We start from the raw sequence: 13,842 nt of genomic DNA, 5'->3' as shown, positions 1-13,842 counted from the left end.
TATTTTTTATGCAATTCAATTTTTGTAGTTTTATGCAATTCAATTTTTGTAGTCTAAGGGAAATTTGCAGTGATTCTTTGCCCAAAGTATAGAAGACTTGAAAAACATAACTTGCTTTTCCACATGTTAACTTGCTTAGACAATCATGTTGGGTTTTAGTTTCTAAGTGTGCGATTCAACCAAGCCTGGGCAGGTCAGGGAAGGACTCCAGTTCCAGGAATAAGGACAGGGATCAGACCAACCTCCCACTAGAAATAATCAAAGTCACTGACTCAAAAAGTTTTTTTAATTTCTTAAAAGCATCAAAGATTTGGCAAGATAACACGAAATTAAAGTCCAAAACCAAAGGGGAGATGAGATCTCTGAAAGTTAAATGGTACCCTTAGAGTTGTCTTTGAACTAAGGGCATTTGCCAACTTGGGCAAACTTGAACTTTTAATTTTATACGTGTGTGTTTATGTGTGGGTACGTATGGAAGTAGATCAAGCAAACGCTAACAACTGGTACATATGTGTGTGTCAGTCAGGGCCCAGACAGAGAAGCAGAACCAGAAAGAAATGCACATGCAGAGGTTCAGGGTGAGGCCCTGGCCTGCAGACAGACAACAAGCCCACAGGGAGGGAGGCTGCTCGGGGACGCGGGGCTGGAGCTGCAAGCCCCGGAACAGGCAGGTCTCAGGCCTTTGGGCCTGATATCAGGTGGCATCAGCCTGCAGCAGCTTGAAGCAGGGTTTCAGTTCCCGGCCAGAGATTGAGGTCAGGCCGAGGCAGTGAGAGCGCTGAATCCTAGCCACTAGACCAGTGGCCAGTGACAAGGCCCTGGCCCTTTGGCTTTGCAGAAAAGAATTTCCACAAAGACAGAAAGTACTGAAACAAGTAAAGTGTTTATTAGGAGGAAAAAGAGTACAGTATGTGTGGATTGACACACAGGCCGACTCAGAGAGAGAGTCGTGCCCTCGCGGTAGTTTAAATCACTTATATGGGGCATTTCTTCTGGGTTTCCTTTGGCCAATCATCTTGCTTTGCCTGGTTCTGAGTCCATATTTTTTTTTTTTTTTTTTTTTTTTTTTTTTGTGGTACGCGGGCCTCTCACTGTTGTGGCCTCTCCCGTTGAGGAGCACAGGCTCCGGACGCACAGGCTCAGCGGCCACGGCTCACGGGCCCAGCCGCTCCGCGGTATGTGGGATCCTCCCGGACCGGGGCACGAACCCGCGCCCCCTGCATCGGCAGGCGGACTCCCAACCACTGCGCCACCAGGGAAGCCCCTGAGTCCATATTTGATTTATCTCAGGATCCTGCCATGTGTGCAGGAGCCTCTCTTAGCCAAGATGGATGCCAGTGAAGAGGCCTATGGGTAGGTTGACATCACCTACTATGGGGTGGCACACTCTCCCTTTTTGACCTTCAAGGAGCTTTATAGTCTGGAAGGTCTCCTTGACTTTGAGAATGAGAAATATGTGCTCTCTTATCTTTTATCTGGGCAGGGCCCAGCCTCCTCTATTATCCTGCTATTATGGAGTTTCTGTCCACAGGGGAGAAACTTCAGCTGCTCAGCCTGGGCCCATTATCTCCTGCCTCAGACCTGCTTCGTGAAGCCCACTGGGTCATCCAGGACACCCTCCCCTCCCTCAAGCGAACCTACTAGGACTCTGATCACATCTACAAAATACTTTCAAGACAGCGCCTGAATTAATGCTTGATTGAGTAACTGGGGATGAAAGGCTGCCCAGGTCACACAGAAAACCCACCATCTACTTTTACAACTTTTCCATAAGTTTGAAATCTTTCCAAATAAAAAGTCTCACATGCTGAGCTGTGAGTTCCTTTCTCAGACCCAAGGGTCTGAAGGCCTGGCCTACTGGTCTGGCTGCACAATTCTGTCCCCGTGTCCCTCACGGCCATGCAAGGACCAGACCTTCCTCTCTTCAATCCCTGAGGAAATCAGCGCACGCCCTCCCAGACAGGGCGCCAGGCCTCCGCCACGGTGCTTCTTGAAACTTGATGTGCGATGAATCACTTGTTCTTCAGGAAGAAGGAAAGCAGTGCAGGCCAGAAACTCAGATCCACCTAAAGACAGAAAGTGAAGGAATAGCAAAAGGCAAAATAAACTCTTTCATTTTTCTTATTTTATTTTTCTCTCACCTTCCACAAGCTAACCTGAACCACAGGAACGCACTGGATGAACACATGAGGATACAGTCTCCTCCCAAAGTAAAACTCTGTGCTTTACTTTTATCCTGCCTTTTGTGTGTTTTTTTTTTTGGCCCATATCCCAGCCTTCCCAAATAGCCCTGTGTTCTCGTTGTTTCTTCTCCACCTTGCAGGCTGACCTGAGTGTTTCACACGCAGGCACATGACCACCGTTGCCGTCGTTGTGAACGAGCTGGTGCCGCACCGTCGTGGCCCAGGGAGCTTGGAACCCCTGGTGACCCTCACAGCAGTCACGTCTGGCAGAGGACTCCGGCTAACACTCATTCCTCTTTGCAAAGACGCCCTCTTCTTGGACAAGCTGGACATAATCAGTGGTTGCCGCCGGACCCTGGGAGCCAGGCGGGCGGGGGGTGGGGGACGCTCCCTGGTTCCTGATCACATCACTGTCTCTGCCAGTTCTCATCTGCCTGGAGCCTCTGACTTCCGACTGTAGGGTGACCAAGAACAGGTCAGCGAGAAGCAGGTTTAGGCTCGTCAAGCACCTCAGGTAATTAGGATGGAATTATGCTTTAACTACCAGCTGTTTCCAAACGAGCTATCCAGACCTGACCTCCCCAGATAACTGGCAGCCTGCTGTGTGTCTCAGGACTCTGACCTCTAAGTAGGTTTCATTTCCCAAAATTCCTGAGACATGAAAAATAACTGTTACCATGGAATGTTTTCTTTCTTTCTTTCTTTTTCTTTCTTTCTTTCTTTCTAACTTGGTTGCATGTTTGAAAATTTCCATAATAAAGTGTCAGGGGAAATGCATCCCCCTCCTCCCCTGCACCCACCCCCCTCTGACTCTCTTTCCTCTCCCTCTTTTGGTTCTCCCCAGTCTCATAGGCCCAGACTTGGCAAGAGTATTTTCACCACTTTCCAGGCAAAAACCTGGGGTCAGGCAGAGCACAGCCTGCCTGGCTTCTAGTGTGAAAGAAATATTATTCCAACACGTGTCCTCTGAGCCTGGCAGGAAGGGGGGCAGGGGACACCTTGGAGGGGGCAGGGAGTGCCAGCTCCAGCATCCAGGGTGCCAGCTTTCACGGGCCGCCCCACTGCAGATGGCTAAAGGAACGAGGCTGCACAAACACCCGGAGGGAAGTCAAGCAGTGACCACACCGATGATTTGGAAAGGAAACGCTGACCATCCAGAGGTGCCAAGGGGATTGCTAAACCCGGCTCAGAGCCACGCTGCTTTCCTCGTGGCTGGACTGAGGCCCAGAGAGACGGGGGGCATGGGAGACGATGCACAGGCGCCCTCCCTGGTCCCCAGATGCCCTTTCCCTCCCCCGACACCCCTGGCTGTGCTGCTTCACCCACTGCACGTGGGAGCTGCTCTGGTAAATGTGCGGCTTGAGAGGATAAATGGTAATCGACAACACAAGGCGAGGAGGGCCCTTTCCACGTGGACCTGAGCACAAGCTTCCAGAAGATTCTCTGCTCCCCTGTTAAACGCAAAACAGCTATAGGCTACTGAGTTCACTCTGGCCTCTTCTATGGGGGCTGCCAACAGCCTTTACCTTGAGCATCCCGGTGTACCATTGCCATGGCATCAATCCCTAGCAGAGCCCTAAATGCTTTGCCCACACTGGCACACGGTGTAGAAGCATCCCCAAGTCTCCCCAAGTGGGGGTGGGAAAGAGGCACAGGGGGAAGGTGTGTGTAAGGGGCCTCAGGGCTCAACTCCAGAGAACCTTGTGCCTCCCTTAAGAGAGGTTCCTAATCTTTCCGTGTTAAGATGTCACAAAAACCCACGACTTGCTCGGTCTAAGCTACCATTGTGGACACCAAGTTTTAATTGCTCAAAGCCCTAGCGTTCAGAATCTCAACTCTTGGCCACTTGATGTGACCACTTACAACTTCAGGGGATGTTTTATGTGCTTGGTCATTTATTTATTGAAGTATTACTTAATATCCACTTATTATTGTTTATTGATTTCAGAGAACTCCTGTCACTCCCTCACCTTAAATTCTCACTCTGCTAATTCAGATCATGAGATCAGCAGACACACACCCAGTCTTGTGGAAACATGGCTGGTTTGCTCTTCACCTGGCAGAAGGGAAACACCCTCACCTCCTGCACAGACGTTCCCCCTCCATGCTGCACTCGGTGGGTGGGTGCCAGAATCCCGTGCCTCATCTTGAGTTCAGTTTCTCTCTGGGCTCCTGTTAGCTTATCCCAGGAGCTGCAGGCCCCAGAAACCAGGGCTTGGGCTGCTCTGTCATTTTTCACCGCGCTTACACATCCCACCGAACCTGGCCATTTCTGTGTTTCCGACCCCCAGACCCTACAGTTAACAAAGTGGTCGGCCTCACCAGACTTGTGACATTTGCCGAGATCATCCACACAGCTGGAGCAGAGGTTCAGCCTCATCCTGGCCTTCCCCTCCTTATCAGACTGTCCTGCAGGCTGCTCCGGTGGCTCCCGTGGGCACCCTGTGCTAGGACTGGAGATGTCGCTGTACCAAGACGCCTACCGCCAGTGTAATCAACTTCCAGCCACACGTGTCACCACTTGGGCCACCCCAACAGGCTCAAACCCACCACCGTGCTCCCATTCTCTGCTGCCCTGCACCTCCTCCGTGATGACGGATGGCAGGACCCCGCCGGTCTCTGCACAGCACACTTTCTGAGGCTGCAGCCCCAGCTGCCCAGTGTGGTAGGAAACCCCAGTGAGGATCATTTCCTGCCCTTAAGAGACAGTCATGCCGCTCAGAAGTGCTGGCCGGCGCAGTCCACTCTGCCCTGCTCTGTGGAGCTCCCCTCTCTTCTAGTTCACTGAGAAAGCACTTCTTCTCCCTCATCGCACTGCAAAGGCATCCCTGCTGCACCTAGTGGGTGCCATGACTTTTCTAGAGGCTCCTGAGTCAGAGGAGGGAGAGATTGTGGGGGGGGGGGAGAATGCAGAAGATGCCACCCCTAAATGTGCCACTTTGGCACGTGGAGTATTTTGAGCTGAAGGCAGTCAAGAGGCAGCAGGCTCAGGAAAAACTTTTACCTCCTCCTAACTGCCTCAACAAATTTAGATACCGGACAGAGAGACACTACCAGAGACATGTTTTTATCTGAAAGAGCCATCTGTGTGATAGGGCTGACATCCGATCCCAAAGCATCTCCTCGTCGCATCTTCCTGTGAGTCCCACTGGCTCCATTTGAAGCCCCAAGCCCCCATTCCTTTCCTTAGATCAGGGTGGCTTATAAGCTTCAACTGCCTGACTGCCTTTGGGTCGCATCTTTGTGGGGCTCCTAAATGTATACAGTTAAATTTATTTTTCTCCTGTTAATCTGTCTTATGGCAATTTAATTATTAGACCAGCCAAAGAACCTAGAAGGGTACAAGGAAAAATTTCTTGCCCCTACAGTTATAACTGGGCCTCAGGCAACAGGGTCTCAGAAACACTGAATGTGAATATTCATAACTGATATCATTCTGGATTCCAGGCCGGCTCCCTGCTACTCCAGCACCAAGAGCACAGCGGCTCTAGGATGATGCCTTGATGCCTTGACCACTCCAGGGAGAGTTCCTCTGTGTTTGCTCCAAGGGCCCAGAGACCTCCTGGTGTTTCTGCTACCATCTCCATAGGTCATTGGTCACTGGGCCACCTTCAGGCACACAGGGTGCAGGTAAGAGAACAGCCTTCCCCTCCACTCCCAGGGCCATGCTCAGGCCCAGACCTGCATGGTCCTGAGCTGGAGGGTCTGGTAGCCCACACAGTACCCAGGTGACCACGTCCTCTCAGTCCGGGGAGGAACAGAACCAATAATTAGGTTAACCCAACAATAGAGGAGGCTCAAAACCCAGATGCACACACACTGCATGAGGCCATTTGCAGAAAGTTCAAGAAGAGGCAAAGCCCTAGTCCACAGAGACAGATGTGTGCATCACCCAGAGCCAGGGGCGTGCACAGGATTGACTGCAGAGAGGCAGGAGGAAATGTTCTAGAGCTTGGTGGGGCAGCACTACTGGTGTATGCACGTGCTAAAATTCCTCAGTCTGGACACATAAAATGAGGCATTTATTGTATGGGCATCATACCTCATTCAAGTTGATTTTTAAAAATCAAGAAAGGTTTCCAAGCAGTGGACAGAAGACCAGAGCCAGATGTGCACCTTCCTGAGGGGAAAAGCGGAGCCCTCAGCAGCTGCCCCTCCCCCACTGGCCAAGTAAGGGTCATCCTCACCCCTCCACCTGCATCCCCCACCCACGGTAGGGTGCACACAGCTGCCAGGGTAAGATTCCAGGTCATATCCCTTCCCTGCTTAAACACCAGCCGCTTTGCTTCCTGTCCCTAGAGCAGGCCAGCCAAGCCCCACCACAGGGCCTTTGCACTGGCTGTTCCCTCTTCTGATGGTCTCTTCCCTTGTGTCTGCAGGACTTCCTGCCCTTTAGGTAGGTTTCAGCCTAAATGTCTGTTGTCTCAGAGGCAACCCTGACCGGGGTCCATTGGCACTCATCTCTATTTCACCTTTCACTTCGCTTCTAAGAGCCCCTGTAGCTCCCTGATCTTAATTACTGATCACTGCCCTCCCCCACATACCCCCTAACGCTGGGCCAGGCAATGCCACAGCCACACTTGGAGATGAGGCCAGTCCGCACTGACGGCTGCTCTAAGGATAAAATGTACACACACAGAAAGAGTGTAAGATATGTCGTACACAATTGCTTGTATATGCTGAAATAATATTTTGGATATATTGGGTTAAACAAAAAGTATTGTTTTTAGACGCTTGTTTCTTTTTGCTCTTTTTAATGTGTCGCCTAGCAAATGTAGTTACGCAAGTGTTCGCCTTATGTCTCCATCAGGTAGGGGCTCTACCACCTGGAGTCCCTGGCCCCCGGCTCCCCTGCCCACGCTCCATCTACAGGCCCCAGACCCTCTGGCCAGGGAGAAGCCCAGAAAGGTGTGCCAGCTGAATAAATAAATGAGTTGTGAGAAGGAGAACCCGATGAGCTTTTCCCAAGTAAAGGTTAATTCATTTATGTTTGGCAAAGAAGTTCCCCCAGGACGGAGCGCACACGAGGTCTTCCATCGTCTGCCTCGGAAACTGCAGCCTTGTGCGCCGGGGACTCCTAGACGCCGACAGCCGACGGGGGGCTGAGAGACGCCCCTTCCCCCTTTCAGACCAGGAGACAGGGCTCGGGGTTACAAGCATCGCCGGCCTCCAGGAGGTGACACCTTCTGCGAGACCGGGATGAGTCGGGCTGAGGAGCGCGGGAGTGGGAAAACGGGACTCGGAGAGGAGGGCCGGGACTGGGAAGGAGTGAGCGGAGTCGGGCGGGTAGAGAAGCGAGAGGAGTGGCAGGATTGGGGGAGGGGCGGGACTAGGGCGGAGGACAGGGGCGGGCGGGGGGGGGAGGGGCGGAAGAGGAGGAGCCAGGCGGGCGGGGGCGGGGCGATCCGGGGCTGGCCCAGGGATAAAGACTCGGTGGCTGGCCGGGCTGTGCTCGTGTCACCGGATCGGTCTTCTGCTGAAGCTCCGTCCGCCTCCGAGAGATCATGGCCGGATCCCCGTGCACCCTGCTGCTTCTGCTGGCCGTCCTGGCCCTCGCCCAGTCCCTGACCGTGAGCCCTGCGGCCAGGCAGGGCCCCAGAAAGAAAGGCCTGGTGGGCGGCCTGTTCGAGGCGGACGTCAACGACACGGGAGTACAGGAGGCGCTGTCCTTTGCCATCAAAGAGTACAACAAGCAAAACAACGACGCCTATCAGAGCCGCGTGGTGCGCGTAGTGCGCGCCTTCAAGCAGGTGCGTCCCGTCTGGGAGAGGGCTAGGGGCCCGGGGTGCAGGGGCCGGGGAGGGAACGTGGAGCCCCGGGTGCAGGGGCCGGGGGTGCCGGGCCAAGCTACAAGGCAGGGGCGCCGGGGCCGGGCGGCCCTGAATGCGGGAGGCCGGCCCCTGAGAGGGCGTGGTCTGCGCGGTCACCAGCCCCGTCCCCCCAACTCTCGGGAGGGCAGCCCCCAGACCCTTGAGGCCCCGGGGATCACAAAGGACGCGGACGGACTTCTCACCCTGACGCAACCCCAGCCTTTTCCGGCGCCCGCAGCCCTTCGCGGGACCGCCGGCCCTCTGGGTCGGCGCTTGGGTCAGGGCCCCGCCTCCTGGGACCCGGGGGCTTGGCGCGAGATGTCAACTAAATGACCACAGGCGAGGTAAAAACAGACCCACACCTGTCTGCCCTCCTGGCTCTGCCACTGAATGCCCTTAAGCACCTTTTCCTTTTAACTTTTTATTTTGACATAATTTCAGACTTACAAAGCAGTAGCAAAAATAGCACATAGAATCACTGTAGATTCTTCACCCAGATTCTTCAGACGTTAAAAAGTTGCCATAGTTGCTTGATCCACATCATCCCCATGTACATGTGTGTAGGGATGTATATATGCATTTATTTTTCTGAACCCTTTGAAGGTAAACACTTTTGTGTATATTTCCTGAAAGCAAGGGCATTTTTTCCCATAACCACAATACAGTTTTGAAAATCAGGACCTTTTAATACACAGGCCTTATTCAGATGCCGCTGCTCATCCCACTGTGTCCTTTATAGCCAACGACACTCCCAGGCCACAAATGCAGCCACTGTCCTGCAGCCCCTTTTACTCTGGAGCAGCCCCTGAGCTGTCTCATGCATGACCTTGGCGTTGTTTCTGAAGGGTCCAGCCAGTTGTGGTTCAGACTGTCGGTGGGTTTGGGCTGGCCTGATGTTTCCTCGAGATGAGCAAGCCTCGGGTCACACAGAAGAGGCATGCTCCCCTCTGAGCCTCCTGTCAGCAGATGCCACTAAACGTACCTGGCCACCATGTTGTCGTGTAGTGGCATTGGGGAAAGACACTCTGAACATCCTCCAGAGCACCCGGAGGTTATCAGCAAACAGACAAGTCCGTGAGTTGGCCCGTGGTGTCCAGTGTGTCCCAGAGCAGGGGCTCTGGCATAAGAATACAAAGCTTCCGGGACTGTCGCTTCCACCTGCGGGTCACATCCATGGGAGCAGCCTCTGGGCTGTGACATGTCACTCCCACCCTGAGATGGGCACACGGTCGCTAACAGCCTGACCTCTGCCTCTGCCAGCCTGCCTGGGGTTCTGGCCAGATAAGGAGCCCATTGTCAGAGTTGAGAAGAGGGCAGGAGGGAGAGTTAGGACGGGCTACAGGGCCTTGTGCTGGTCCTTGAAGGAAGGCTAGAATTTAGACCATCTGGCCTACATCCCATTGGAGAGCAGGACGGAGCCACACAGCACCAAGAGTGTGGTCCTGCTGCCAGCCATAGGGCTCCCTGCCACCTTCTCTTGAAACTTCAGAAGATGGGTCAAGACCAGACCCATTTCTCTTCCTGCAGCAGTGGGCTGGTGCTGTCCCCTTTGGCTAGTACCTCTCCATTCACCAGGTCCCCTCCAGCCTGCTCCTCTCCAGTGTGACACTAGCTCACTGGCCACATGGGGAAGCTGACAGCAGAGGGATCATGGGTCTACCAGGTGGGGTCTGGAGCCTGGTCCCTGGCGCCTCATTCCGTGTTTCTCCAGGTTCTAACGAGGCATGTCTGGGATGCCTGTGTGAAGCCAGAGTTCACTTTTTTTTTTTTTTTTTTTTTTTTTGCGGTACATGGGCCTCTCACTGTTGTGGCCTCTTCTGTTGCGGAGCACAGGCTCTGGACGCGCCGGCTCAGCGGCCATGGCTCACGGGCCCAGCCGCTCCGCGGCATGTGGGATCTTCCCGGACCGGGGCACGAACCCACATCCCCTGCATTGGCAGGCGGACTCTCAACCACTGCACCACCAGGGAAGCCCCCTAGAGTTCACTTCTATTCTGTAATCGCAAGTGTAAAAGGCACGCAGTATATGACACACTTGAGAAATATTCCCGTCAAAAATCACACCTAAGAGCAAGGCATTCCAGGCAGTCTTTTATTGGCCTAAACGTCCGCGAACGTGAAGCTCTCATTTTCTTCTGTTCCGGGAGGGAATAAATAAACCTGAGCTACATTCAGGGAATGGGTTGCTGTGGGCTCCACCCTGGGGACTGGAGTTCAGCGTAAGTGTAATCACCAGGCAGCAGTCTTCCTGCGGATGCAGTGTGAACTCTGACACAGGGCCACCACCTTGCGCTCAGTCCCCTCCCTGGCTCTGGGCACTGGCCAGTGGCTTGCCTGTACCCTGGCTGGCTCCTCGGAGCTGTGCCTTCTGTTCCTGGATCCAGTTAGAGTGTTGGTCCCTGGCTTCCCCCTCTGTGTCCCTGTGGGAGATGCCTTGCTGGAGCAGCGGGTAAACAAGTTCCAGGGAGGGCCTGGGGTGGCTCTGGCAGCCTGTGACTGGGGCGGGGGTGGGGGCGCAGCACGGTGGGAAGAAGGTAACCACGTGTGTGTGTGTGTGTGTGCAGCCGGCAGGTTTTGTAAGTGTGTGTGATCTCTGCGTGTCCAGGTTGTGTCCGGGATGAAATACTTCTTGGAGGTGGAGGTTGGCCGAACCACTTGTCCAAAGTCCCAGGCCAACTTGGACAACTGCCCTTTCCATGACCAGCCACACCTGAAAGAGGTACGTGCCTGATGGGAGCAGGGGTTGGGGGTGCCCATGGGGGTGCATCGTGGGTTCCTGCCAGGGCTGTGAGGGGAAGGGTATGTGTGTGCATGTGACTGCTCTGGATTTATGGGGTTTTAGCTGGGGAATTGGGGCACCGTCTGCTTTGGGGATTGTTGCCTGCGGGATGGAGGACCCAGCTGTGGGCGTTTGCTGGGAAGGGAGAAAGGGCCCTTTAATCCCAGCCTCGCGCCCCCATCCCCGGGCAGATTAGAGGGAATTGGAGGCCTGTAACCGGCCCACCATACCACCTGCTCACCAAAGGCCAGACTCTCCCAGGGGCTTGGTGCTTCTCAGGGGTCTCGGCCTCGGGGAGGGCTACACACCTTTGTCACCTCTCCCGGGCCCCACCTCTGCATGGGGTTTCCTGGACCTGGGTCCCAGCCCCTGGGTCCTCCCCTCTGGTCCTGTCTCAGTACCAGCCCACTGGGGGAGGGAGCTGGGGCCAGTGCACTTTCCTCTTTAACTATAACCCTGACCGACCATCCCTCTCTTCCCTTTTGCAGCAAAAGCTGTGCACCTTCCAGGTTTACGTCGTCCCCTGGATAAACATCATCTCCCTGGTGAATTTCAACTGCCAGGATGAATAGGGGACTGGGCATCAGTCAGGCTGCTGACCGCCTCCCACTCATGCCTCCCCAAGAGCGCTCACACCTCCCTCCGACCTCCGACGGGTGACCCCTCTGGTGGATGTGCCCTCCGTGTGCTGTCCCAGCAGACACACAGAGAAGACTCCTTGGGCATTTTTTGAACTGCTAAGGGGCTCTAACTCGTTTCTTTCTTCTAATTGCTTTCCAAGTGAACCAAATGCCCTTGCTCTGCTATTTTACTCAATAAAAAAGTAACAGCAGCTACTCCTTGAGTTGCTCACTGTCTCGGGCCGTGCAGCGGGAAGGATCTAGGCAGTTACTTTATGGAGGCACCATAAAGAGCCACCTCGCTGGCTCTGAGGGCAGGCAATGGGGAGGGGCGGGGAGCGGGCATGGCAGGGGAGCTGGGCCTTCAGCTCTGGTACTCCTGATAATCGGACAAGGGAGAGGAGGGGGGACCTAAGCTGCTGACCCCAGAGACTCAGCTGCTGTGTTTGCAAATGAGTCAGACCGTGTGCTGGGGCTGGACAGGAGGCTGGAGAGGTGATGGAGCCCGAGACCTGGGTCACCCTCCGAGGGGCTGCACGTGTGCTGAGCTGATCAGACTCCTGTGGGATGACTCCCACTGGTGAACGTTCTGTAGAAGCAAAATAATGATTTAATGTCTACCTCTTCCCACAAACAACTTTGGGTACCTACGAAGAAACAGACCAAAAGTATGTGTAACTGATGGAGCGAGGGAATACTGATCAGAATCAAGGTCAAACAAGGTTGGAATTGGGAATTCAATAGAATGAGAGCAGGCCTTCTCTGATACATTTCGGGAGCCGTGGAGTCTATAAGGATTTTACGGATTTACAACCCTCCTGCTCTTCTCTGGGCTCCTAGATAAAACAGGTCTTAGCGCAGAACTCCAGGTAAGGGGTGTAGAACTTAAGACACATAGTGGGCCTTCTTCTTTAACTAAGGACTGTATAATTAATAGGCAATGTCACCTCTTAGTGTCACCATCGTTCTGCAGCAGAGTGGATATTTAGTGCCCCAAACTGGGAACAGCCCCGCTCCCTGCACTGTCCTCGCGTTGACCATTCACTCCCGAGGGTGACGCTTCCTCTGTTCCCAGATGCCCACCACGCTCAGGTCAGCGTTGCCCAGCCCTCCTGTTGTGTTGCGGTGACCACAGAAGGCGAAGTGACAAAGGGAACTCACCCAGATGACTCCAAGGCTGCACCTGCAAAGCTACAACCGGGACTCCAGGAAGAGGGTGGGGACCGTCCCCTTCCACCTGCCACCCCCTGACTCATTGGGTCCCGAGGGCTCCCCCCTGCCCGCCACCCCCCATCTCTGTCTTCACCGAGCACACGGGAGAGCCTTCTCACCCCAGACGACTTAACAGAAGGGCTTTGGGATTCAAGGAGTGAGGTGGTGTCTGCAGGCCTGGCACTGGCCAGGTTTGGACCTGGGGCTGGGCCCTGCAGTTGGTCCTGGGACTTGTGGACACAGAAGTGGTGGCCTGGGGCAAATGCCTCCCTGCAGAGACTCTCCTCCTGGGTGGAAAATCTTGCCTTTCCACAAGCAGCCAGCAGCTAGGCTGATTTCCCATAAAGTCATCCCTCTGTGATGCTTCCAATGCCCTGTTCCTTGTGGAAGTCTGGTCAGCTGCGTCGGGGTGTGCTTTGCTTGGCTCACCTGCTTCTCCCACCACCCAGCCCCCGCTTCCGCAGCCCACACTGCAGGGTTCAGGTCGGTGCCACCCCAGGTGGAACAGGAGGTGGGACAGTGTGACTGGGAGGCCTCACTCACCAGGAGGTCATCCAGACCAGTGTGTCTAGGTAGGAAGCACAGCCCCTGAAACTTTCATCTGCACAGTTGTACTTTTATGCTTGTTTATTTTAAACGTAAATGTAAGTGTGGTTAAAAAGCAGAATTCAACTGAGTGAATTTGAAGGTCTTGGCTTTATCCAATGGCTCGTGAATGTGGCAGCATCTCATAGAGGGACTTGAAGGGCACGCAGAGGAGCCCTAGAGCATGGAAGTTGCTATAGAAAGCAGGGTGGGTGAGGAAGTCAGCCAAAGAAAATGGTTATTTTGGGCCTAGACCTCTTTGGGAGGAAGGGGAGCAGGAAAGGCATGGGTTTTACTGTGCAGGCTGCCTCTTCTTCCTCTGGGGATGGGGAGGCCCCACATGACAGGTGACCTCATTGTGCTGAGCAGAAAATCCCATGCTGTTAAGATGACATTTCTGGGGGAGGTCAAAACTGCACTTAGGTGAGGTGTTAAATCCAGGTTTTCTATCCTGGGCTTTAGCACATGTGACGCCACTGGGGGGCTGTGGGTTTGCTCTTTGTGTATAATTGAAGTGAAACTATTCATATAAATAGATTTAGCACAGGGCGTGGCTCTGGATGAACGCTCATTGATCTAACTACATTTTATAGTGGTTTAAAACGTTGACACTCCTTTGAGAGGTGGGGTCCGTAAGCTGCTGCTTCGACTCT

General features: G+C 54.0%; 1 protein-coding gene across 1 annotated transcript; it reads left to right on the top strand.

The window, feature by feature from the left end:
- The first annotated feature begins 7,554 nt into the window (after positions 1-7,554).
- LOC131740538 (cystatin-C) lies at positions 7,555-11,608 on the top strand. Its single transcript, XM_059036458.2, has 3 exons — positions 7,555-7,933; positions 10,599-10,712; positions 11,261-11,608. Exons 1-3 carry the CDS (start codon positions 7,688-7,690, stop codon positions 11,342-11,344), a joined length of 444 nt encoding a protein of 147 aa, XP_058892441.1. The 5' UTR covers positions 7,555-7,687; the 3' UTR covers positions 11,345-11,608.
- Positions 11,609-13,842: the final 2,234 nt, after the last annotated feature.

This window comes from Kogia breviceps, chromosome 14 (genome assembly GCF_026419965.1).
Source record: "Kogia breviceps isolate mKogBre1 chromosome 14, mKogBre1 haplotype 1, whole genome shotgun sequence".
NCBI lineage: Eukaryota > Metazoa > Chordata > Mammalia > Artiodactyla > Physeteridae > Kogia > Kogia breviceps.
Note: the sequence above shows the minus strand (reverse complement) of the source record. Positions and strands in the feature narration are given on the sequence as shown.